The sequence below is a fragment of the Oreochromis aureus genome, linkage group 2, assembly GCF_013358895.1.
Source record: "Oreochromis aureus strain Israel breed Guangdong linkage group 2, ZZ_aureus, whole genome shotgun sequence".
Lineage (NCBI taxonomy): Eukaryota > Metazoa > Chordata > Actinopteri > Cichliformes > Cichlidae > Oreochromis > Oreochromis aureus.
Genome location: NC_052943.1, coordinates 17026431 through 17049787, shown reverse-complemented (window position 1 = coordinate 17049787; position 23357 = coordinate 17026431). Strand labels below are relative to the sequence as shown.

The window sequence follows — 23357 nt, the reverse complement described above, 5'->3', positions numbered from 1 at the left end:
TTATAAAAGTACAAAAAGGCACAGACTGTTCATTTAAAAGAAGGAATGGAAGTACAAAGAAGTACAGTATGGAAGGAGTTAAGAAAGAGGATAAGCCTTAATACACTCTGGAGCGTCATATAAAAGGATTTACTGCGGTGTAAAGGAAAGGTGTGGCAAAGAGATAGGCGAGTGGGAGCTGACACTCACAGTTACTGGTTACTATAATGGCAATGTGTAAATTGTTGTCAGTGGGAGTAGCTAAACTGCACACTCAGGCCACAGAATAAAGAGAAAATAAAGGGAATAAATGACAGTAGGAGAAAGACGGAGAAAGAGGAACAGGATGCTGCATCTTCAGGTTAAAGACTTGGAAATTGAGAAGGAAAGGAGCAAGGGGCACATATTCCTGGGTTAAAAACATAAAGGGAGGGAAAAAAGCTATTTGAATTCTTTTCTCTGTGGACCTATATCACAGTTTCATTTCCTCAAAAAATAAAATCTGTAGAATCTGCAGTCTGTAGTCTCTAGAAGTATATGTATGAATCCCTCCCAGTCTCTACAGAGACTCCTGTTTTGCAGCAGCTACTGAACTTACTCACCTCTGGAGTATTGCCACAGTGTTGCTAAAAACAATACGAGCCATGGGAATGTTGCATATAAGATCTTCGAGAGTTACACTATCCACCTTTGATTGTGAATTGAGGCATCCATTGTGGTGTCAGTCTGTTTTCTGCAATGCTAGTCTGTGCAGTGCAACTCCCTTTGGCTTTTATCTACCTATCAAAGCACAAATCACAGTAACCTGATGAACAGCTGTTGGGCAAAATTACCTTTTTAAATCATTTTTCTCTGAGTTCTCATTCGAGGACTGCTGGCTGAGTGCCACTGAACATCACATTCATTGCTATCTGAAAGGCAAAATGACCCTGATGTCTGAAATATGATAGATATGAGGGGTTATTTAGAATGAATGCTAATAAGTCTCTCCCAAAAGCAGCCCAAAGATGATTCAGAGGCCAATGGATCAGAACCATCAACCCTGTCTTCTCCTGTGTCTGGAGGAGGACACCATGGGGAGCCAGCTAGCAGAGAGACTACAGACACTGAAGCAGCAGGTCAGTGACATGCAGCCAGGCTATGATGAGGGCTTGACATATGCATGCATGCTAAATGTAAAACCTTATCCTTTCACTGAGAAATAACATTTTCTGTGGCGGCTTGAATCTGTGTGTGTGTGTGTGTGTGTGGCAGGAGATGATTTGGAGCATGAGCAGGACACGGTGCTGCAGCTCCAGGAGGTCATTGAGCAGCTGAGAAACGTCTTCCCTTCAGAACCTGGTGAGTTTGTTTCAGCTACATGGATCTTTGCTGCTGTAGCACTCCACACTTCAGAGACAGCTTCTTTGCTCCCTCCATGGCCCTTGGGACCATGAGAGATGGAGAGGAGAGGAAATATGTACTAGTGTGGATCGATAGAAGGAGGGGGGGGGTAGGGATGGAAAGATTGAATGGCAGAGAGGAGAAGTGAGGGGTGTAGGGACGGAGAGATTGAATGGCAGAGAGGAGAAGTAAGATAAGAGGGCGACTGCAGCAGAAAAAGACAGAGCGTGTCACTGTCACACACTTTGCCACAGTGCCCCACTGCATTTAAAATGCAATTTGCTGGGCAATCCAAAGCCTGTAATTTGAACAAAGAAAGGGATTATAATAATTATAGCCTTCTTGGTTATAACCAAGAACATTTCCTTGGTCCTTTGCATGTGCTCCTAAACTTGTTAACCCTTTTCTTTTCTTTAAATTCTCTTTTATATCCTAATTTCAGGCACCACATCACACATCTAACCCTGAGTGTGCCTGGAGGAGCAGAGAGAAAGCCTGAAAGAACGCCTGATGGCAGAGGGAGGAGCTCTGTACAGCTGAGGTCAGACCACAGTACACCAGGCCATGTGACCACTGCAGCGGCAATGATACTCAGAGCTAACCCTCTACTGGAATTTTGTGCACTAAAAGCCTTTTTCATGCAAACTGCTAAAGGCTCACGCTGATGTCCTTTTGGCCAGGCTGTGCTTCATAGCTTCAGTGGCGCAGCCTGACACCATGTTAACGAGCCAAAGGAAACTAATGTTAGCAGCAGGTCAGGGAGAGACTAAAGTGATGGAAAATGCCCAGCCAAGACACTGTGTTTACCAGTATTTGTGTAGTCATTCAGAGGTGGGAAGCTTTATATCAGTCTGCAGCACAAATTGGACCTTCCATGAAAAGAACCTCATAAAAATGCGAAAAGGGAATAGGAAGGACATCCATTGTTTCTGTCAAAATGCCTGTATCTTCAGTGTGTGTTTTTTTTCCCCCTCCTGAATGTGTTGTCATGGTTGTTATTTTTGTATTTTGAAACGAGGAGGTGAGCTAAAGCTTAACCGTGTAAGCTAGATCAGGGCTGGGCTGACTACATTTTATGTGGCTGCGTGGTGCAGACTGTCAAGGAGTTGACAGCACCCACAACGGGCTTATTTACTTTTTCAGAATGACACATTATCAGTTAAATCCCTGATTTATTTGAGACAGCCAAAGTGCCCGCTAGCACAGCGCCTCTGTATGCACACACTGTGTTCCTCTAATCCTGTCTCACTGCTTGTCGCACTCATTGCTTGCCTCTCCTAAGTGAGCCCTTTACACCCATACAGCACTAACTGCACTCACTGTATGTGCACACACGTATGCTGCTACACACACACACACCCTATTTGCAATACCCCCCACGCATCCACCCACATTATGCACAAATAACCAAATGGCTCCCTGCATGATCGATAACATGTGCTGTGATGTATCGCCAGAAATACACCATAGGCCAATTTCATAAAAATGGAGATCTATTTCATTCGTAGGATATAAACAAGTTCTCAGTGGTAAGCCAATTTGTTTTGTGAATGGAACTGTGTTTTGTTTAGGAAATGTCTGCTGATAAATATCAGCATGCATGAAACTGCTCTGAGATCTTAGGGTTCTCCTGCTATGTGCAGACAGAAGGAAGGGGCTCCTAAAAGTTAAAGCTCTCCCACCCCTCGATATGCTAATTCCAAACACTACAGGGGGGGTATAAGGCACACCATGATAACCCAGTCCCACACCAGCTCCATTCTTAATAATCCCTTCATTCCATGTAGATTTGAAAAGAACAGTAGCTACTGACTCTGCATGTGTCATTTCCCCTCATGTTAATGCATACTTAATTGCTTTTAGATTTACAAAAGGATGTGCCGTTGATATGGTTTCACCCTCATCGTATCAAGCTCATAGGGTGCATTTTGTTCTAAACATAGCACACTCAATTAATGCCTTAAAACCAAGCTGAATCCATAAAAGACAAGAGTTAGTCTTTCTCCACTTTTTCTTTCTTTTTTCATTATGCTTTAAATTCAGGGAAGGAGGTTGCGTCAGTGCGTTTGTGCACTAGTGTCTGTCAGTCCGCAGACAGACCTGTGGTTGATTGGAAGTGACAGCTGGAATGGAAAAGTGTGGATCACAGCATGTGAGCATCCATAGGGTGAAACCGGTTAAATAAGGCTTTTATGAGTGAACCCATGGTGCCGGGTATGCTTGGAGGGAGTAAAGATCTAAGAGACAAGAGAGGAAAGGCAGAAAAAAAACAATCCATTTATTGCTTGAGGGCTGGTGGGAGAGATCCACTTTGATGTGCCTGCCACAGCAAAATCTCCAGAAGCAGGACTAAAGTTTGCCTGAAACAATGAAGCTGTGGCTCTGCTTGTTTCTCCGTACTAAAACCACACAATTCTCATAGAAAAGACAGTCACATATACATTGAGGAATCCATGCTAAACTTTAAAAATATCATTCTGACCCCACATACATGAGTTTAAAAGCCATGTGCTGCATTCATTATGGGATCTTCCTCCAGGCACATAGCACTCACATTTGACACCATCCTCCTCAGCACTCGTTGCCTGTTAGTTTTGATACCGTTGCTAGGGAACTGCCCCCAAGGACGAAGCTCCACAGGTTTGCAAGTTGGAAAGGTGATGTGCCATTCATAATACAAATGCTAATAGCCTTAAGGGAAGCAAGAGAGGCCCTTGGTTCCCAAACACAGCTCTCCTTTTCTTCACTTCCACCTCCACTGAAGCCTGCCACTGTTAAGCTGCTGAAGATAGTCATTACTATTTGTTGAATCCATCTCCGCATCAGCACTGCTTAAGAATTTGTTTTGTTAAAGCTCTCACAACTGAGAACAACGAGCAGCTGCACAGCTCGTGGGAGAAAAAAAAAAGCCATGACAAGCAATGTTTATTCATAGACATTTATCTATTGGTATTTACACATCTCATTACACAGTGATGATTACCCATTGCTCTCAGTAGCTCCATACTTTTCTATGTGGGTACACAAGATGATGGCGCAGTGACAGCTTGTGAAAAAGAAGCGGAGACATCCCCCCCAGTAGGACTGCGCATCAACAGTTGTCATGTTTATAGTGGCGAAAGAATGACACAAACATATAGACTAGGTAGTTATACTACAGGGTTACATTGCAATTCACAGTTTGTCCCAACATTTCACTCTGCTGCTGCTCGACACCGCCATCCAAATAAATGATGATGCGTGACTGTGTGATCATCTGAGGTCTCATCCGTGTGCACATTTCTTTACTCCTAGGGGCTTCCTGTTTTGCCCCACACACACTAACACACACTGCTCCCTGTGGCATGACTGAAGCCGTGTGAAAAAAGGTTCTCTACATAAGCCGGAGTCACCCCCAGAGGACACCGCTATCACTGTTCAGACTTCTGTTACTGCATGTAGCTTGCCAACATGCTCCACGGGCCCTGTCATTAATCTGCCGCCTCAGTGTCAGACCCTCCCTCCTGTGTTTACCAACACGCATCTAAATATGTAACAAGGACACATGCGCTTTAATGTCACGCAACATATAATAATTTGTTACTCTAACACACTCATTTTTTTTTCTGATGAAATGAGGTTTCTTTTCTTCTTTGTGTGTTCTTTTAAATCACCATTAATATACCTCATTAATCATAATGTTTGACTTCTTTAACACTTTTGATTTCCTGTTTTATTGTCCAGAACTCAAAACACTTCTTTTTGTCTTTTCTCTGGAGTTTTTAATCTGTATAAAAAAGTTTTCTGAAGAAAGGCTTTTTACTGTAATAACAAGTGGGTTACTGGCTGCTTTCTACTCTTTGTGTACAGAAATAAAAGTTTGTATTTGGCAAACTCCTTGTCTGCTCGTGTTTTTGTTTTTTTTTATTTTGTTTCATGTGACTGCAGTTATCCCTTTGAGATTTGAATAATGAAAGTTAGCTCAGAATGGTGCCAAATACAGGCTGTTTTATATTAATTTTTCTTTTGTGTTTATATTTGGATTTGTGTAAGGGAGAATCAGCATGTCCCATTGTGAGGCTTGTGTGCTTGTAATTTTTTTTTCTTACTCTGTTATTCAGTCTGCCCTCGACTTCTACCTTAAACCTTTGCTTCAGAGCAGAAAAAACAGCTCATTGGTCTATTCTGATGCAGTGCCACCCTTTTCTGTTTTAGCCCTGTTGGCTTTGTTCCCTGAGTTTGTTCTCTTTGGCTGTGTTGCAGCACTTGATTGACATTTTACCTTCTTTCTCGCCTTATCGCGCACTGATCTCTTGCTCACTGCATTATCTTTGCCGGAGCTGGCGGGTGCAGGATCTCTATCTTTATCTGTTGCTTGATTATCTGGTACACCCAGCCCAGCTTCATGAACCACGGCCTTCTCTATACTTTCATTATCTAACCCCTCTCCACTCGCTCTCCCACGCTCTGGCTCTTTATTACCCTGCTCTGCTTTCACATCTGGATTTTTCCCTGTTTCTGCATCATCCACCTCCTCTGTCTCGACAGGGGGGCATTTCTCTGAGCTTTCCATCTCCTGGCTCTTAGTGTCTTCAGTCTTCTTATCTGCATTAATATCTGCTTTAGCTTTTCCTTCTTTGGCTTTTGGAGGAAATTTGACGTTCTTCTTTCTGGCTGCACTATTGGCCTTGGTCCCACCATGCCCCCACTTCTCCTGTGTTGTATCCCAGTAAGTCTTGTTCTGACGGGCATGCATAGAACACATGCTCTGGCCCAGCTTCCTCAGTTCCTGCCGCACAAAGGGTTTGAACTTTGGGTCCAGTTGCTCCACCGTATCAAAGTCTCTTCGAGCTTCATCCTCATTGCACAAAGCAGCATGAGCCCGAGCCCTCTGGTACACTGCCTTGAAATTACCTATTGAGAAAAGTGAGAAAAGAGAGTGAATAAGTATAAATGGCAACACTATTGACTCATAAAGACCACAAGAGGCAACAGGAGGTAAGAATGATTGGTAGGCCGGCAAGAGTAAAACTGGAAAGCCGTAAAAGTTGAAGATAAAAATAAATACCAGAGGAGTTAACTACACTGGATGCCAGCGGTGAGACAGGAGATACAGTAGGAGGCGAACGCACGAGAGGAGTAAATGAACGGGAAAGAAAAGCATAAGAACAACCTTTTCAGATCGCCCTAACTATTAATAATTCATCATAGCACAAACAAAAAGAAAACAATGAATTCATTTTTGAGTGTGATGTCCATGGGTGGGAGCTGAGGGAACAAAAGACAGACACAGCATTGCGGTTGTGAATGTTTGGTTTCTTCTTTCCCTGGTAAACACAAAGATCAAGGCTTGTTGCATTGTGAAGGCGGGTGTTTGCTGAGGGCGAGGCATCCGTGCTGGCAGGAGAGCTTGAAATTTTTTAGCTTAAAAATGATAGGTTTTTTGGGGTTGTTTTTTTTCTGTACGCACTAAACCGGGGTATATTTATATACTCAAGTAACTATTTCTATATCAAACTCAGTTTTTACTCTAATATTACCTTTGTGTTTCTTCAGCAGCTTGGTGTTGAGCTCCACAACTTGCTGGTATTGTTTTAGCTCCAGCATGCACTGGCTGAGATTAAGAGTTAAAGGAAGACGCACTTTCTCCAGCGAATCCCAGTCCTCACCCTGGTGATCCACCTGCAGAGAAAAGAGAGTGGACATGAAAGTCGGGTAGGTGGGAGGGTGAGGGCAAAGGAGGTGGTAGTGATAGATGGCGAGAGAAATGTTGAAAAGATGAAACAAAGGCAGGGGCAAATATATAAAGCGTTGGGAGGCACGACGAAAAAGCTTGGATGTGGAAAATGATACCGGGAGGAGGCAGAGGAATTTAGAATGAGGAGAAATAAAGATGGAAGTGGGTGGGTTGAGGACAGCGGGGAGTTTGTTGTGTGTGAAAGGCATGAGGGAGTTAGACACTGAGGTGTGGCAGAAAGGAGAGAGTTTAAGAAAGAGAAAAGAAGCACAGGCAAGCACTGTGACAGTGATATCTCTGTGGATAGCTGTTATTTTTAGAGCACTTTCTCTGCTCTTCACTTTGCCAGCATACCTACAATGCCACAGCTGCTCTTCAGTAAAAAAGCAACAATGACAGATGATTACAGTTTACAAGCCACAGTGAGTCGCGGTCCTTTAGCAAGACTACTTTCTGGCATGTTCGACTATTCATCACACTGAGTGGATTGAACTGGTGGCTGTTAATGTGGCATGTCCATCTGGGCACTGTCATCGCAACAAAAAGCTCTATTTTACATTCAATTGCCTGGAAAAGACAACACAATTACTTGCACGCTTTTACAAATCCTCACTTAATCACCAATTACTTACTTTATTTTGAAGGCAGTCCACATATTCTATAGCCTCCTTGAACTTTCCCGAAGCTTCTTGAAAGTGGCTGTCTTTAATGAGGAAATTTCCTTCATTCTGCAGCAACATGACCAGTCGTAACATCTGCTGCCAGTCCTTGCCTTCTGTTTTATTGCAAGTGTTTAAATTCACTACAGAAGAGCTTGCTTCTTCTTTGATAACTGTTCCCTCAGTCAGTGCAACCTTATATTCCCCGAGGTTCTCTTCATGAACTTCTCCATATGAATCATCTCCCACTTTATCATTTGCAGCTGTTGTCACACTTTCAGGATGTTCTTGTTTTCCCTCTTCTGTCTCTCCTCTCTGCTTCTCCTCATCATCATTTCTCTCTGCCTCCCCCACTTCATTTGTGTTTTCATTTTTCTCTAGTTTGTTCCAGTATTGCTCCTTCTCCTCCCAATATTTCTCCTTCATGCGCTCCGACAGGGCCTTTAGCTCTCGATGGGTGAGGGACGCCAAAGTGATGTCAAGTTGAGCCACCATGTTGAAGTCTCTCCGGGCCTCCTTTTCATTCCACACAGCAGCGTGGGCTTTTGCTCTTTTGTAGTAGCCTTTGACGCAGTCTAAGAAACAGAAAAAGCAAGAAACAACAACAACAAAGTGAAATAATAACTGTAAAAAACCTGTTCTAAATCAATCTGATATGCACGTTGAAGCACAGGTGGTTATTATAAGCATTTAGGACAGAGAGTAGGCGTGACCTGTTCTCATCAAAACTAAATCTGCAAAACCCTAATAAACCCTAAAAAAAAAAAAAAAAAAAATAAGCAGTACATGCTTATTTGCTTTCCAGAGTTGAATAAGATATGATGCAACTAATGAAAAGCTGAAGCTACATCTAGTGGGTTAGCTGAGCTTTGACTAGAAACATAGAAAAACAGCAAGCTTGGCTCTGCCCCATTCACTTCTACAGCTCACTAACAAACCCATTGTGTATTTGCGAGGGAAAAAGACTAAAAAATGTAGTTTTATCAGATCAAACAACCAAAATACAGCGTGTTAATTAGGTAGCTTTAGAAATGACTGTGGAATGACCTTTGAATCGAATCAGGCTAAGTGTTTGCCCCTTATTAGAGTGTTTGTGCTAAACTAAAACGATTTGCTGCTGGCTGTACATTTTATTTAAAGAACCTCTTCTATGAAAATCATATTTTTGAAAGTCAGTATGGCTTCCTCAGGACTGCCATGTTCCAATGACAAACCCAAAAACAGAGTTTCAGAATGTACTGTACATTTGCTGCTCATCCTTTGCACTCTTGCAAGTTGTTCTTTTTATAACACTAATAGTTTTGACATTTGATGCTTATATGTTACACTTCTCTGTCAGTCTCTTTCAGAATGTCATGCTCCATGTGAGGCTGACATTGTGTAATTTACAAAGTGTTTCAATCTTCAGTGTTGAGGCAGTGTTTCATAAATAGCAAACTGCAGAATCCAATCTTGGTGGGTCTAACAGTTTGGTAGCGTAAAAGCTAATGTTATCAGTGTAGACTTATTTCATTTGAGCTCAGTGTAGCTGCTGCTGTGCAGCATTGCCATGTTAGGAGGATGTCAAGATGCTGAAAATTGTTGTACTTTAGGGGAAAATAATCATCCACGTAATATCTAAAAGGACAAATAGGCATGGAAGTGTAAATACAGGCCTGTTATTTTACTCTCCTTTGATATTACCTAGACTGATTACACCTAAAAATCACAGACTTACAAAGCATCATTATGAGACCTTACTATAAGTGCACTAAAAGCTTCCCAGCGAGTATTAAATTGCCTAAATTATTTGTTTTGTTTAGTTTTTAAAACCTAGCACCTAGTCTTTGTTTTCTATGCTCGAGGTAGTCTGTTTTTGTGTGTGTGTGTGTGTGTGTGTGTGTGTGTGTGTGTGTGTGTGTGTGTGTGTGTGTGTGTGTGTGTGTGTGTGTGTGTGTGTGTGTGTTTTTTCCAGGAATTTTTCTCTCCCCTGACCCAGCAGAGCAGCAGCCTCACTGTACAGCATATCTCCTGCTTTACAAATTGAACACTGGGTTTTTCCTCCTGTGCTTAACAAAACACACAGTTTTGCAGTTTGGACCACCACTGTGCACAGGGAGTGTGCAGGGGGCAGGCAGCAGGCTGCAGGCAAGTACCTGATGGAGGAGGCGGGAAAGAATTTGCATATTCACATATCTACACATATTAAATGAGACAAAGGTGTTGAGTTACAGCTAAGCCAATTGAAGGCATAACAGTGTTTTTTGTTTTTTTCGTGGGAAAAAAGATGAACAGAGATGGGTTTTTTTCAAGCATTTAATTAAAGACCAAAAAGTGAATAACTGCATTTCCCAAAATGGAAAGTGCACACATGTGGAAACACCATGCGAACACATTGCAATGCCCCTGTTTGTGTTTAGTTTAGATAGACACATATAATTGAATTTTCCTGTTTCTCTGCATTTAATTTCCCTCTACGCTAAATCTTCGTTCAGCCAGCAGTTAAACAGATTTCACTGTCGCCTCTGGCAAAGCAGAGACAGTGCAGTGATCCTTTTCTAAAGAACAAATGGGTTGAAGGGATGAATCAGCAGCCGAGTGGCTGACAGGAACTCATGCAGACAACGTGATACTGATGACAGGAGGAACAACAACAGCACGAAGAATGCAAGCAGAGTGGTGGGCAAAAGGAGACGTAAGTGTGAAATGAAACTAAGACACAGCTAGAAAAGGACTGGAAAAATGAAACTGAGGACAATAAGAGAGGAGAAGAGTAGAAGAAGGTGTATCAATGCTTGTGTGGGGGCTACATGCTTCTAAGCTTCATAAAGAGCCCTGCAGCTTTGTGACAAGTCCTCAAACTGGGTCGGGAAGCCCAGAAAATCCTGCCCACCATATTCATGCTAAACTTTTGTGCTCAGTTACATGCAAGTTTACACATCTCCTTCTATTGCCACACATAGTGTTGTGTTTGCATCATTTCAAAAGACATTACATTACATACACTACTTTCCAAAAGACGTATCTTTTCCTTACAGCCTAATCTTCTCCTTACACCACCCTAGGAACAAGTCTTCACTGTAAAATTTCTCATGAGTACTTTTTTTTGTCCTTAAAGGAAAGACAAGTCACCATAATGTGATAAAGTAAACAGATTTATAGCCCCACATCACAAATAATGCAAAAGTCAAATACACAACACTGGAGAACTGGAAACCCCAGACTGAGGAGAAGAGAGTAAAATAAAGACTGCCTCAACATGGGCATAATTCATGAGGCTCTGAAGTGAAGGCTGTGCCAGCATGAGAGGCTCCTCTAGGATTTTGAGTAGCCATGGGTATGACAGTGCAATTCCCGGGACTGCTTCAGCTTTAAAATTGTCATTAACAAGAAACAGTTGCAACATGCAGGAAAACCAGTGCAGGCATCAGATTCTCACCTGGCAGCTTTTTAAAAGATTTTGAAATGACTATTTTTGTTGAGCCTGAATCGAGAGGTGCAAATTAAACTGATAACGATGACGGTTATAAAGAGTGAACTGATATTATCCCAACTTAGTTTATGAGACTAAAAAATAACACCAGGAGGCATCTATGTGAGGGCCATCTGGCTTTCCTTCAGAATTAAAATTCGCGCATCAGAGTGGCATCAATCTTCCTCTCTCTTGTCAAGAAAGCAAATAGCCAAATGTATCAAAATGTCAAAATTCCTATAAGTCAGTTACATACGAAAATGTTAATTATTTCTGGAAAAGTCAAGAATGCAATATGTTGATATTATAGGACATTCTCGAGGATATTCTGGTCAAGCTTGCTCTGAATCACTTTGCATGAATGACAGACCTGCAGGTAGAATTTTTATAGAGAAAACAAACACTCTTCACTGGCCTGTATAAGCAAAAGCAGCTCTAAAGTCTTAAAGATAGAAAAACATTTCTGTCAAATGTAAGATTTCTTTATTTTTACAGCTCTAGAAAGAATAAAAGATTTGGAATCATTTTAAATAGTAATGGATCTCATGCGTAAATGACGCTAGCCCAGCTAACAAAGGCTGATAGCAAGGATTGGAGCTTATCGCCCCCCCCCCCCCCTTTTCAAATTTGGGCACAGAGCAGTACCCTGGAGGTTAGACAACTATGAACATATGGTATCATTGCTGGTTCAAATCTCTGGAGGGAAAGAGTGAATAGCAGCCCTGCACTGCTGAACTACTTCTGTGCACAGGATTAAGCTTGCTGATGCAACCGTGCAAATGTGAATCTAGGTGACAGGAAATATATAAAAGTGTGCCCTGTTGAGTCTCCTGAAAAAAAGTCAAATTAAAGATGTTTCTTAACCAGAAATGAGGAGAATAATCAGAATAAACCCTCACAATTCTTCCTTCTCGTCATGTTTCTTTACCTTTGTGTTTCTGCAGCAGTTCATCCATGTGCTCTATGACTTCATAGTACTCCTCCAGCTCCAACATACACTGGCAGTAGTTCAGCTCCAGGGGGACAATCATTCGACCCAAGTTAATGTAGTCTATATCACCCGGCATCTCCTACACAGGAATGCAGATTTAAAAGAACAAAAACATGTTCATTCAACATGTTGCTTAGTAGTTATGCGGTGCACGTGAAAAGTCTTCTCAGTTCTCCACTTGTTCCACATTTTGTCATTTTACAGCCTTATTCAAAAATCAATTGAATTAATTTTTCATCCTTAAAATCCTACACACAATAACTCATAATGACAAAATGAAAAAACTTTACTTGAAATTCTTGCAAGTTTATTAAAAATAAAAAACAAAAATACAAAATGCACATAAGTATTCACAGCCTTTGCTCAATACTTTGTTGAAGGACCTTTGGCAGCAGGTACAGCCTCAGGTCCTGTTGAGCATGATACAAGCTTGACACTCTAGTTCTTCTTTGCAGGATCTCTCAAGCTCCATCAGGTTGGATGGTGAACATTGTTGAACAGTCATTTTCAGCTCTCTAAGAGATTGTCACAGTGTTTCTAGTTTTCTTATGTTCTCATGTTGGTATTGTTTAGTTTCCTCGTTCTTCCTGGTTTAATCATTTGTATTTCTGTTGTATGTTCTTGTTCATTTAGTCTGTCTCATTTGTGCCTCCCTGCGTAGTCTATCGTGCATGTTTAATTCTGTCTCCGTGGTCATTCTTCTGTGTTCCATGTTTCTCAGTTTTCTTTTGTCTCTGTGCTCCGGGTTCGTGCATCCCCTGTGTTTCCCTAGTCAGTCATGTCTCAGTGTCAAGTCTGTGTCTTTGTGAATGTCTCTTGTTTCCTGTTTTACAACAGTCTTACGTTCTTCTTGCTGTTTTAATAATTATAAGAATTCAATACATTTAATTATCATTTTTACTTTACCAGTGTTGAAGGCCGGCTATCTGTCAGCCACAACATGAAACCTGCAAATATGTCTAAAACTGTTGTGCGTTCACCTCAACATAACTTTTCTTCTCCCTAGAGTATTGCGCTATCCTCACACCCCACCACCCACCTTCTCTGCTCTTATCTAAGACAGGTCTCCTTTTTCTTTCTGCTGCCTGCCTCCCACCCGGCTGCATGTAATCAGGGACACAGTGAAGCAGAGCAAAACAGGAAAACAGGAATCTCCCACTGGAAAAGAAGGAGCTGCATGTCCCAAAAACCCCAAATCCTGAGGAGACCTCAGAATTCACAAGCTTCCCCGGTACTCATTTTGCATGCCCCACCCCACACAAACACACAGACAGATTCACACAAACAACACACACACTGCCTACATCCCACCTCTCTTCCAACCGCTCTTCACTCACCCTAGACTGGACAGTTTTTAGCAGCAGGACAGCTTCTTTGTACTTGCTGGCAGCGTCTCTGTATTTCTTCTGTTTGACCAGGGCATTGCCCTGCATGTGGAGAACTGGCACTGTCTGCAGCTTTTCATCCTTTTCCATCATCCACGACTCTCTGTGGTAGGACATAGGGTCTCCTACCTGCGTAGGAGAAGAAGATAAATGATGCAAGTGAATTTTAAACAGGTACAAAGCATGCCTCTGTTCAGTTACATTAGGTGAGAAATTTGTCTATTTTATACATTTATTTAAAGCTACAGTTAGTAGTTATTTCGGTCCACCAATAGCAATAATAATTGTTTAACTTTAAACTTTGCTTATATACTTTTACTTTGTGATAATGAAACTTTTACTTAGGTAAAGGATCTACTTTTGGAGACTGAAGAAGTCATTTTGACGAGTTGCAAAACATTTCTCCCACTGAAATGCTAGGTCCAGATAAATAGAATCAACTTTTTGGAATTTCCTTACTTGGATCATTGAGCATGCATCAAGACATTACATAAAGTATCTAAATTTTTCCACTGCTGAGGATTTGTCAGCTGATGTGAAACAGATATAGTGTTAATTTATGGCCACCAATACTGGACTCGCTGGTGAGTCTCAAGCTTGTTTTGGAAAATGTAATATTTCAGAGCTGAATATTTTAGACAGAGAGGCACTTTAGTCAGTGCTGTCAGTAAATTTTAGAAAAGAGTGTAGTGTAAGCTAAAAAGTGGGAGAAGCTGTTCATTCTCCTCTTCCGCTATTCACTGTCATTGTCACAGATGCTTACCTGCAGCAACTCCATGATAAATATAAGCGGCTGAGGAGTCCGCATCAGCTCATCCAGCTCAGGGAAACCCGTGGAGTGATAGTGGAACAGGTTTCCCATACCGCACATGTGTCTCTGACCCTCTAGAGGGTCTTTCCCTTGAGCGATCAGTCTCATTCCCTTGGACACAATGGGGTACAAGCCTGTGTGCTGTGAAATTAGCACATCAACAAAATCATGCACGCAACGTCTAGAATAAAACATAGAAGCACTTAATCATGCTAACCCTCTGGTACTGGCAGCCCGTGCCAATCAGCCTTACAAGGAAAAACACAAGAAGTCGCACAATTTTACTTGCAAATTACATTTTCCTCCAGAAGGAAAAACAGAAAAAAAATTGCACAAAGAGATTGCTTTGTTTATGTTTATATTACTGAGCATGTAGGAGGCTACAGAACATTGATTCATGTGCATTATAATGAGGAGTAAAAGCTTCCCTTTCCCAGTCATGAACACTTATTACATCCTCTCAGGGGCCGGATATCTCAGAATGTGTGCGTGCGGTTTCTAATCCAACTCACAATGGCATCACACCAGAACTCAGCCACCTCTCCAACACGCATGGACGTCAACAGGGTCTCCCAGACTTCCATCTTGAACATCTTTCCGACAAAGATCTCTGCCGGTCTGCCAGCTAGTCGGCTGTCATCAATGACTGTCCTCTCGAAGTTGTCCAACAGTGTCTGGAAGTGGAAAACCAGCTTGGAAAGTGGGAACAGGGAGAGTACAAGAGATTAATGACACAAACTACAGTCAGTGGAGACTTCACTAGACATATAAAAGTGGTCACTGATTTTTCAACAAAATATTTAATATACAGTGTGGTGAAAAACATTTGGCCCTTTCCTGATTTCTTAGCTTTTTCATTTTTGTAACATTTACATATTTCATGAAAAACAACCAAATTTTCCACAATCAAGTTGTTTACAAAACAAGACAAAGATAAGCTGTGTGAGTATAAAATACAGTTTTGATAATTATTTTATTTATTAGGGGGCAAAAGCTATCTAAACTTAGCTGAACCTGTGTGGAAAATTAATTGTCCTCTCTTGTTAAGTCAGGAATGAGTTCTGATTAACTTTTTTTCCACTTTCACACCCAGCCTGACTGCTGCCAGACCTTTTGAATCAAGAAATAGAACCTCTCCGACAAAGTGAAAAAGTCTAAAAGAGACAAAAAGCAACACGTAAAGAAACAAGTCCCTGAAATCTATCAGTCTGGGAAGGAAAAAGTCATTTCTAACGCTTTGAGACTCCACAATGAGAGCCATTATCCACAAATAGAGAAAACTTGGAACAGAGGTGAACCTTTTAAGCAGTGGCCAGCCAACAGAAATTACTTCAAGAGCATCAACTAATCCAGGAGCTCATAAAAGAACCCAGAACAACATCTAAAGGACTGCAGGCCTCACTTGCCACAGTTAAAGTGTTCATGATTCAACAATAAGAAAGACGAGGCAACAATGGCATCCATGGGAGAGTTCCAAGGTGAAAACCACTGCTGACCAGAAAGAACTCGAAGGCTCGTCTCACCATTTGCTATAAAACTTCTTGACTGACGACATCCTGAAGACTTTTAGAAAAATATTATGTCCCATTACACCTGGATGACTTGCTGTAATTCACTGAACCATAAATTTTTCTCTCTTTCAGAAAATTTTAAAGGAGAATGTCCAGCCATCATTTTGTCCCAAGCACACATGGGTTATCCAGCAGGACAATGAGGAATTCCACCTCTGAATGGCTCAATAACAACAATATGAAGGTTTTTGAGTGGCCATAAGTTCAGACATAAATCCATACTTTGAAATGACCTCAGAACGGCTATAATGTGGCTGAATTACAACAGTTCTTTTTTTTTCTTCCTTTTTTTTAAAGGCATAGTTTCATCCAACAATATTCATTTTGTCACAAAAATGTGGAATGGAAATAACTGTTTGCATTGTTTAACAAAGCTGTATGTCCTAGAAACAAACACCCTGCAAAAAAAAAAAAAAAACCACAGCCTGGCTGTTCAGTTCAGGAAACAAATGCTGTATAACACATATGTTTTGGAAAACACATGCACCGAACACATGCTTCGGCCAAACAAAATAAATTTTATCTATCATGGAACATTGATGTTGATCTCATTACAGAGATGTGAAGTTTTGTTTTTTGTTTTTTCTTCTTTCTTTCTTTCTTTCCTTCTTCTTCCCCCTTCCTTCCCTTCCTTTCCCTTCCCAAATCAGGCAACAAAGTATATATCTCATTTACAGTGACAATTTTTTTTCTTCTTTTCTCTCCTTCCCCCTCCTTCCCCTTCCCCTCCTTCCTTTCCCCCTCCTTTTTACATAAAATATAATTACCATTATATAAACATTCATATATCTATGTCTGTACATATACATTTAGATGCCTAAATAAGTATATACAAAGGAGGGGAGAGAAGAAGAAAAAAAACCCCCAAAAAGAACAATACACCTGCCCAAACCAATGTATATAATCTTGGAGCCGATATGGGAGGAGGCCATCCCTCCCAGTTTTACTTATTAAAGTAATCTATAAAGGGTTGCCAAATTAGGTAAAACTGTTTAACATTATCTCTCAATGAAAATTTAATTTTCTCCAACTGTAAATGATACATTGTGTCTCTTAACAAAGCAGAGTGAGTTGGGGGGGCTTTATTTTTCCAATTTAGAAGTATAAGGTGTCTTGCAAGCAATGTTATAAAACTCAAAACACAAACTTGTTTATTATTTAAGTATTTAACTGTAGCTACACCAAAAAGTGCCATTACTGGGTCTGGGGGGAGCTGTTTTTAAAAAATATCAGACAAAGTTTTAAATATTTTAGACCAGTAGATGGCAATATTAGGACATGTCCAAAACATATGTGACAATGAGGCAGAATTCTGGCCACATCGATCACATCTTGAGTCTGCTCCTGGAAACATCCTTGAAACCTTCAATTTAGACAGATGGAGCCTATGTAGGACCTTAAATTGTAGTAATCCGTGCCTGCAGCAAACGGAAGTGGAGTGAACCAGTTCTTGTGCCTTAGTCCATTGTTCTTCAGTGATGTTAATACCCAGTTCTTCACTCCAAGCGTTTCTCAAGTGGTCCAATGTAGTTGTACTGTCTATTTGCAAAAGTTGGTTATAGATCTTAGAAATGGCTCCTTTCTTTAGCGGGTTCATTAGGAACAGATCATCTGAAACTAGCTTTTGTGGTTCATTGGGAAAGGATGGAAACGTTTCTTTAATAAAATGACGTATTTGTAAATACTTGAAAAAATCTCTGTTTTCTATGGAAAATTTTTTCTGAAGTTGTTGAAACGAAGGAAAAAGGTTATCAATAAACAAATCCTTGATTGTGTGTATCCCTTTAGAAGTCCATAGCTGGAATGTTGATCCTGAGAGCAATGTATATGCTTGATTATAAATTAATGGTGTAAAGATTGAACATTGACGCCAATGGAAATACCTTCTAATTTGAGACCAAATTTTTAGTGAGTTAGATACTACCGAATTTTTATATTTATGTTTACTCATATCTGAGTTTGAATGAACCAACGATTTAAGAGTATTAGGGAAAAAAGTCATATTTTCCATCTGTTCCCAATCAGGTCTATTTTCCCCGCCCCAGAATGACATACAACGTATATTACAGGCCCAATAATAAAACTGAAAGCAAGGTAACCCCATCCCTCCTGTAATCTTAGATCTTTGGAGAAAAATCTTTTTTTATTCTGGGTGTCTTCTTGTTCCAGATAAACTGAGAAATTAACTGATCTATTTTCTTTAAAAAAAGTTTTTGTGATCAATATTGGGATACATTGAAACAAAAATAAGAATTTGGGTAAAGTGCTCATCCTAATGATATTTATTCGGCCAGCAAGTGAGATGGGCAGTTTAGACAGTCTTTCCAGGTTCTGTTCAGTTTGATGGAATAAATTAATAAAATTATGTTTGAAAAGGCCAGAGAATTCACGGGTTACAGTTATTCCAAGATATTTGAAGGTATTTGAGATTGTAAAAGGAAACGAGGTCAATGTGGCGCTGTCTAAATTCCCAAATTCAGTTAAAACTGTCATAATTTTTGGCAATGATTTAGTAGGGTCAGCGATATATAACAACAAATCATCTGCATAGAGAGACACCTTATGTTCTACACCAAATCTCCTTATTCCTTTATAATCCTTTGTTGAGCGTAATTGAATGGCGAGAGGTTCTATAACAAGTGCAAATAGCAATGGGGACAAAGGGCACCCTGTCTTGTAGAGCGGTGAAGGAGGAAAGGGCTAGAAATTATATTATTTGTGTTAACCGAGGCTTGAGGTTTTGTGTAAAGCAGTTTAACAAAGGAGATATAATTAGGGCCTATGCCATACTTTGATAGGGTCGAGAAGAGGAAATCCCACTCAACCCTGTCAAAGGCCTTCTCTGCATCTAGTGAGAGTAGTATTTCAGATTCAGATTCAGATTGATCATAAGTATTCTGTGTAGATATAATATTGAATAGCCTTCTAATATTAAAAAATAACTGTCTATTTTTTACAAAACCCGTTTGGTCCTCCGACACAACTGTTGGGAGAACTATCTCTAATCGCATAGCCAAAATTTTTGCCAATATTTTATTATCTACGTTCAATAGGCTTATTGGTCTGTACGAACCAGGTTCCAAAGGATCCTTACCAGGCTTGTGAATTAGAGAGATAGTGCTATCATACATGGTTGAAGGTAAGCATCCTTTAGTTAAAGCTTCGTTATATACCTCCAAAAGAACGGGTGAAATCTGTTCGCTAAAGGTCTTATAGAATTCAATACTATACCCATCTGGACCGGGGCTTTTTGAGCACTGCATACTTTGAATGGCCTGATTTATCTCCCTTAATGTTATTGGTTGTTCTAACAATAGTTTGTGTTCTATATTAATAGATGGAACTTGAATAGAATCGAAAAAACTTTCGATTATGTCTGGATCTTTTTTTAAGTCTGAAGAGTAAAGTGCTTTATAATATTCTTGGAATACATCATTAATTCTCTTTGGGTCAGTTGTTAATTGTCCTGCACTAGTTCTTATTTCTGTAATCAGTCTTGATGCTGCAACTTCTTTAATTTGCCTTGCTAGTAAACTACTTGTTTTTTCCCCGTGTTCATAGTACTTATGTCGAAGTTGTGTAAGTAATCTTATTGTGTCATTTGTATAAAGCAATTTAAGTTCTGTCTGCAATGAGACCTTCTTTTTATAAAGTTTGGATGAAGGAGAAATGGCATATTCTTTATCTATTTCTAAAAGTTCCGTTGTTATATTTAACTCTCTTTCTTTTCGTTGCTTATTCCTATAGCTACTCAATGAGATAATTTGGCTTCTCAAGTAGCCTTTTAATGTGTCCCATAGTGTGGATCTCGTAACTTCAGGTGTGTCATTTATTGAAATAAATAGCTTAATTTGATCCTTTATTTCATTTACTAAAATGTTATCTAACAGCAAACCATTATTAAATCCCCATTTTGATGCAGTAGGTCTATCTCCTATTGCTAATTGTAGCAGTACTGGACTATGGTCAGATAAAACTATTGCCTTATAGTCACAACTTTGGGTCTGTGTAAGAAATCTATGATCTATTAAGAAAAAGTCTATTCTAGAATAAGTGTGATGAACAGGAGAGAAAAATGAAAATTGCTTAGAGTTAGGGGAAATAGCTCTAAATGGATCTATCAATTTATATGTCTTCATAAATTCCTGGATAATTTTCACAGATTTTGACTTAGATGCTGATCTTTGTGATGATCTATCAAGACTAGGATCCAAAACGAAATTAAAATCGCCGCCAATTATCAATTTATGGGTATCCATATTAGGTAAAGAGGATATAAATGATTTAATAAAATCTGCATCATCAACATTAGGGGCATAAATATTTGCTAGTGTAACCTGATTGTTATAAAGTTTCCCTGTAACTATGATATAACGTCCATAAGGGTCTGATAATACTTTTGACTTTATGAAGGGGATCCCTTTTTTGATAATTATGGCGGCAACTCTATTCTTAGCAGTTCTGCAAAGAAATGTGGGACAAAAATTCTCCACAGAGATATGAAAGACTCATTGCCAGTTGTCGCAAACGCTTGATTACAATTCTTGCTGCCAACCAATTATATATATATATATATATATATATATATATATATATATATATCAGAAATACGTTTTCACAGCACTATACAGAAATAATAACTTTAAAAAATATCTTGCAGACAAATACTTACGTCACCACCTAAATCTTGAAAGTTTTCTTAAAGAATTTTCTGCAGTCAATATAAAGGATCTACCTCATCTTCTCAAAGCCTATTGATTGTCCTTTTCTAGTGAATGTTAATTTGTTCCATTGATTGCAAGCTTTAAAAGCCTGTTAAATCAATGGCTAAAACAAAAATAGTTTTGAATTACAACAAGAAAACTATTGTACATTTGACAAATAGACCCAAAAAAAGCCCCTTTTGTCATTTCTAAATTAAAAAAAAATCCAATTTAACTTTATTTTCTTGTATATTTTTTAAATATAATTTACAGTAAGTACTTTTAAACTGACATCATCTGTTTGCGTGCATCTAAAAGAGTCGTCAAGGCTTTAACATCACCCTGACTTAAAAATAATGTTGGATCTGTGTAACCTTATTTATAGCCCGACAGATTGTGTGTAATCGCAACAGTCTGATAACTGTGTGAACAAATGGGAATCACCTCACTGGGGAGGGAACGCACACATCCACACACACGCGCACAGGTAAATGGAAATTCATGCTGGCATTGTCATGGAAAATATTTGTCAGTGTCCAGGCTCGGTGCCATATGGCTGGATGTGACTAGGAAGGGAAAAAGTCGGAAACCAGCAGATCAGTGGATGCACAGAAACAAAGATACAGTGCCAAAAAACATGTTGCAATTTGGTTGACCAAATGTTTGCTCTGTGTGCATGAGCCAGATACAGAATAAATTTTCTATCTTCATGAATAATTCAACAGAATCTAATTGAAGTGGGCATTGCAACACACAGCTAAAAATAGACACCCAAGATAGACTTTTTTTTTTTTCCCGTGGAACATGAATTGCTCCACAATGGTTATTATTGTACACACGATCATTGTCTTTAACACTGCGTGATAACCTAACCTAACGATTAGGTTATCACGTTAACTGCAATTTAGAATACCTTTGTCCCAGGTGGAAAGTGAGGTAACGGTCCACTGCCTCCTGCCAGAATTTTCTTCCTGACACCTGGATAGTTGAGAAGGTACGTCTCCTCCATTGCCACGCTGGGAAACAGAAAAGTGTGTTTTCGAAATGTCTTTCTCCCTCTAGGTGTGTTCTTTTGACTTTCTGATTAGCCTAGTGGCAAGAGTCTTGGCTAGTTTGCTGCTCTCTGACAGATGGTAGGATTAGACAGGGTTTGGAGATGGCCACTTTAATCTGAGGAGCTAATCCCTTGCCTACTCCTGTGATTGGTGGGGGCAATCCCTGTAGGAAGGAGATGGGAGAGGCGGGGATGACCGCTGAATCATGTGGATGAGAAAGGCCGAGATCGGTCTGGAACAAGTAAAGATCATTCTGGAGGAAGAGTGCTCTGATGACGCAGTGATGTCCTAAAGATGCAGCTGTCCCTCAGTTGGGAGCCAGAGGGTGTACAGAGAGCATCCTTCCAACGTTTAACAGCAACTAAATCTGGCCTTAGGCTCCAAGTGTTCATTAGTTTTATTGTTAATCAATCCCCCTTTTTTTTTTAGATTAGATTGTTCTGCTAGTTTTATTTATGCATTATTTAACTTCATTATCCTTTATTTATCTGGGCAAAACTCTCATTGAGATCAAAATCTCTTTGCCAAGAGAGACCTGGGCATGAGGGCACGGGAAATTACAACCAGTACAACATATAAACATGTATGTAACAAATAAAGAAACAAATACAATATTTCGCACAGACAAGTGAACACAAATATGTGAATTTAAAGCTACCGTGTGCATTTTTAAAAGCTTTTTCCCTCTAATTCTGTTCTAAATTTGGGGACAAACATTTTTATATTACTGTAAGAGTGTATGACATATTGGTTAAGGTTTTTACACATATAGAAACGCAGATAAGAAGGCACCAGTCCAAGCAGAGATTTATAGATAAAAGCCAACCAATGGGAAAGTCTGCAAATATACAGAGATGGCTATTTAGCAGCAAACAGATAACAGTGATGTAAATGATTTCCTATAGCTAGTGCAGTATCGAAGCTCTTTAGATACTGGTCAGGTGCATTCATAAAAAGAAGATCACAATCCAATAAAGGTAAAAAGATGTAAAAAGTTGCATAAATCAAGTGCTTCTTCACTTGGAGAGAGAGGCAAGATTCATTTCCTAAAAAGAAACGTACTTTAGGTTTCATCTTGAATGCAAGCCTTTAAATGCAAGTAGTAAATGCTAATTTCTGATCTTTAATGACACCTAGAGACTTGTAAGATGTGACCATTTCAATCTGAGCCCCTTGAATGTTTTGATCTTAAGCATAGAAAACGACTCTTTATTCTTAAAATATAGTAAAGCATAAAACTATTAGAAGTGATATAGTACTGATTCTGAGCCAACAAACAAAACTTGTAGCTGAGATAGACTATTCATACACATATATAGGACACATCTATTTCAAGGACACTTAAAATAACGTTCTGTAGTACACTCTTGAGTCAGATGAAAACCAAGCCCCTATTGTTGCTCATAACCGGTAGTTTCACCCTCTTACTTGAGCAGACCTGTCTCAGGTTTGATTGGTACGTTCTCCCGGTGAAGAGGTTCAGCTCTTTCAACAGATGTTCAGTGGGATTAAAACTGGGATTCATAGCAGGGCACCACATAAAGGTCACCTTCTCAACCCGTGTGGAGAGCTTTTAAATGTATACTCTGGGTCTTTTATTCGATTGGAGGAGCCATGACCTGCAACTGAGACAGAGCTTTGACAATGGATGAT

At 39.8% G+C, this 23357-nt stretch overlaps 2 protein-coding genes across 7 annotated transcripts in view; one reads left to right on the top strand and one right to left on the bottom strand.

The window, feature by feature from the left end:
• Window positions 1-5235, top strand: part of drp2 (dystrophin related protein 2) — a 175556-nt gene extending 170321 nt beyond the window's left edge. For 4 of the 6 annotated variants that reach the window (XM_031736395.2, XM_039619920.1, XM_039619925.1 and 1 more), the window contains 3 exons: window positions 977-1097; window positions 1234-1320; window positions 1805-5235. In XM_031736395.2, the coding sequence (XP_031592255.2) occupies window positions 977-1097; window positions 1234-1320; window positions 1805-1824 (228 nt within the window). In that variant the 3' untranslated portion in view covers window positions 1825-5235. The remainder of the gene's footprint in view (window positions 1-976; window positions 1098-1233; window positions 1321-1804) is intronic. The other 2 variants (XM_039619943.1, XM_039619933.1) reach the window with 1 other exon arrangement.
• On the bottom strand, window positions 3381-21710 carry LOC116317563. Its single transcript, XM_039619949.1, has 8 exons — window positions 21563-21710; window positions 14888-15067; window positions 14328-14516; window positions 13517-13693; window positions 12117-12258; window positions 7711-8312; window positions 6882-7023; window positions 3381-6255 (listed from the first exon to the last, which is right to left on the bottom strand). Exons 1-8 carry the CDS (start codon window positions 21656-21658, stop codon window positions 5522-5524), a joined length of 2262 nt encoding a protein of 753 aa, XP_039475883.1. The 5' UTR covers window positions 21659-21710; the 3' UTR covers window positions 3381-5521.
• Between the last annotated feature and the right edge of the window lie 1647 nt (window positions 21711-23357).

Excerpts from the sequence above, each read along its gene's own strand:
- LOC116317563 (XM_039619949.1), bottom strand. The coding sequence starts at position 21,658 with ATGGAGGAGACGTACCTTCTCAACTATCCAGGTGTCAGGAAGAAAATT. Across the intron at positions 7,024-7,710 it reads TGGACTGCCTTCAAAATAAA|GTGGATCACCAGGGTGAGGA; the intron begins GTAAGTAATTGG and ends TTTTCTCTGCAG. Across the intron at positions 6,256-6,881 it reads GCTGCTGAAGAAACACAAAG|GTAATTTCAAGGCAGTGTAC; the intron begins GTAATATTAGAG and ends TTTTCTCAATAG.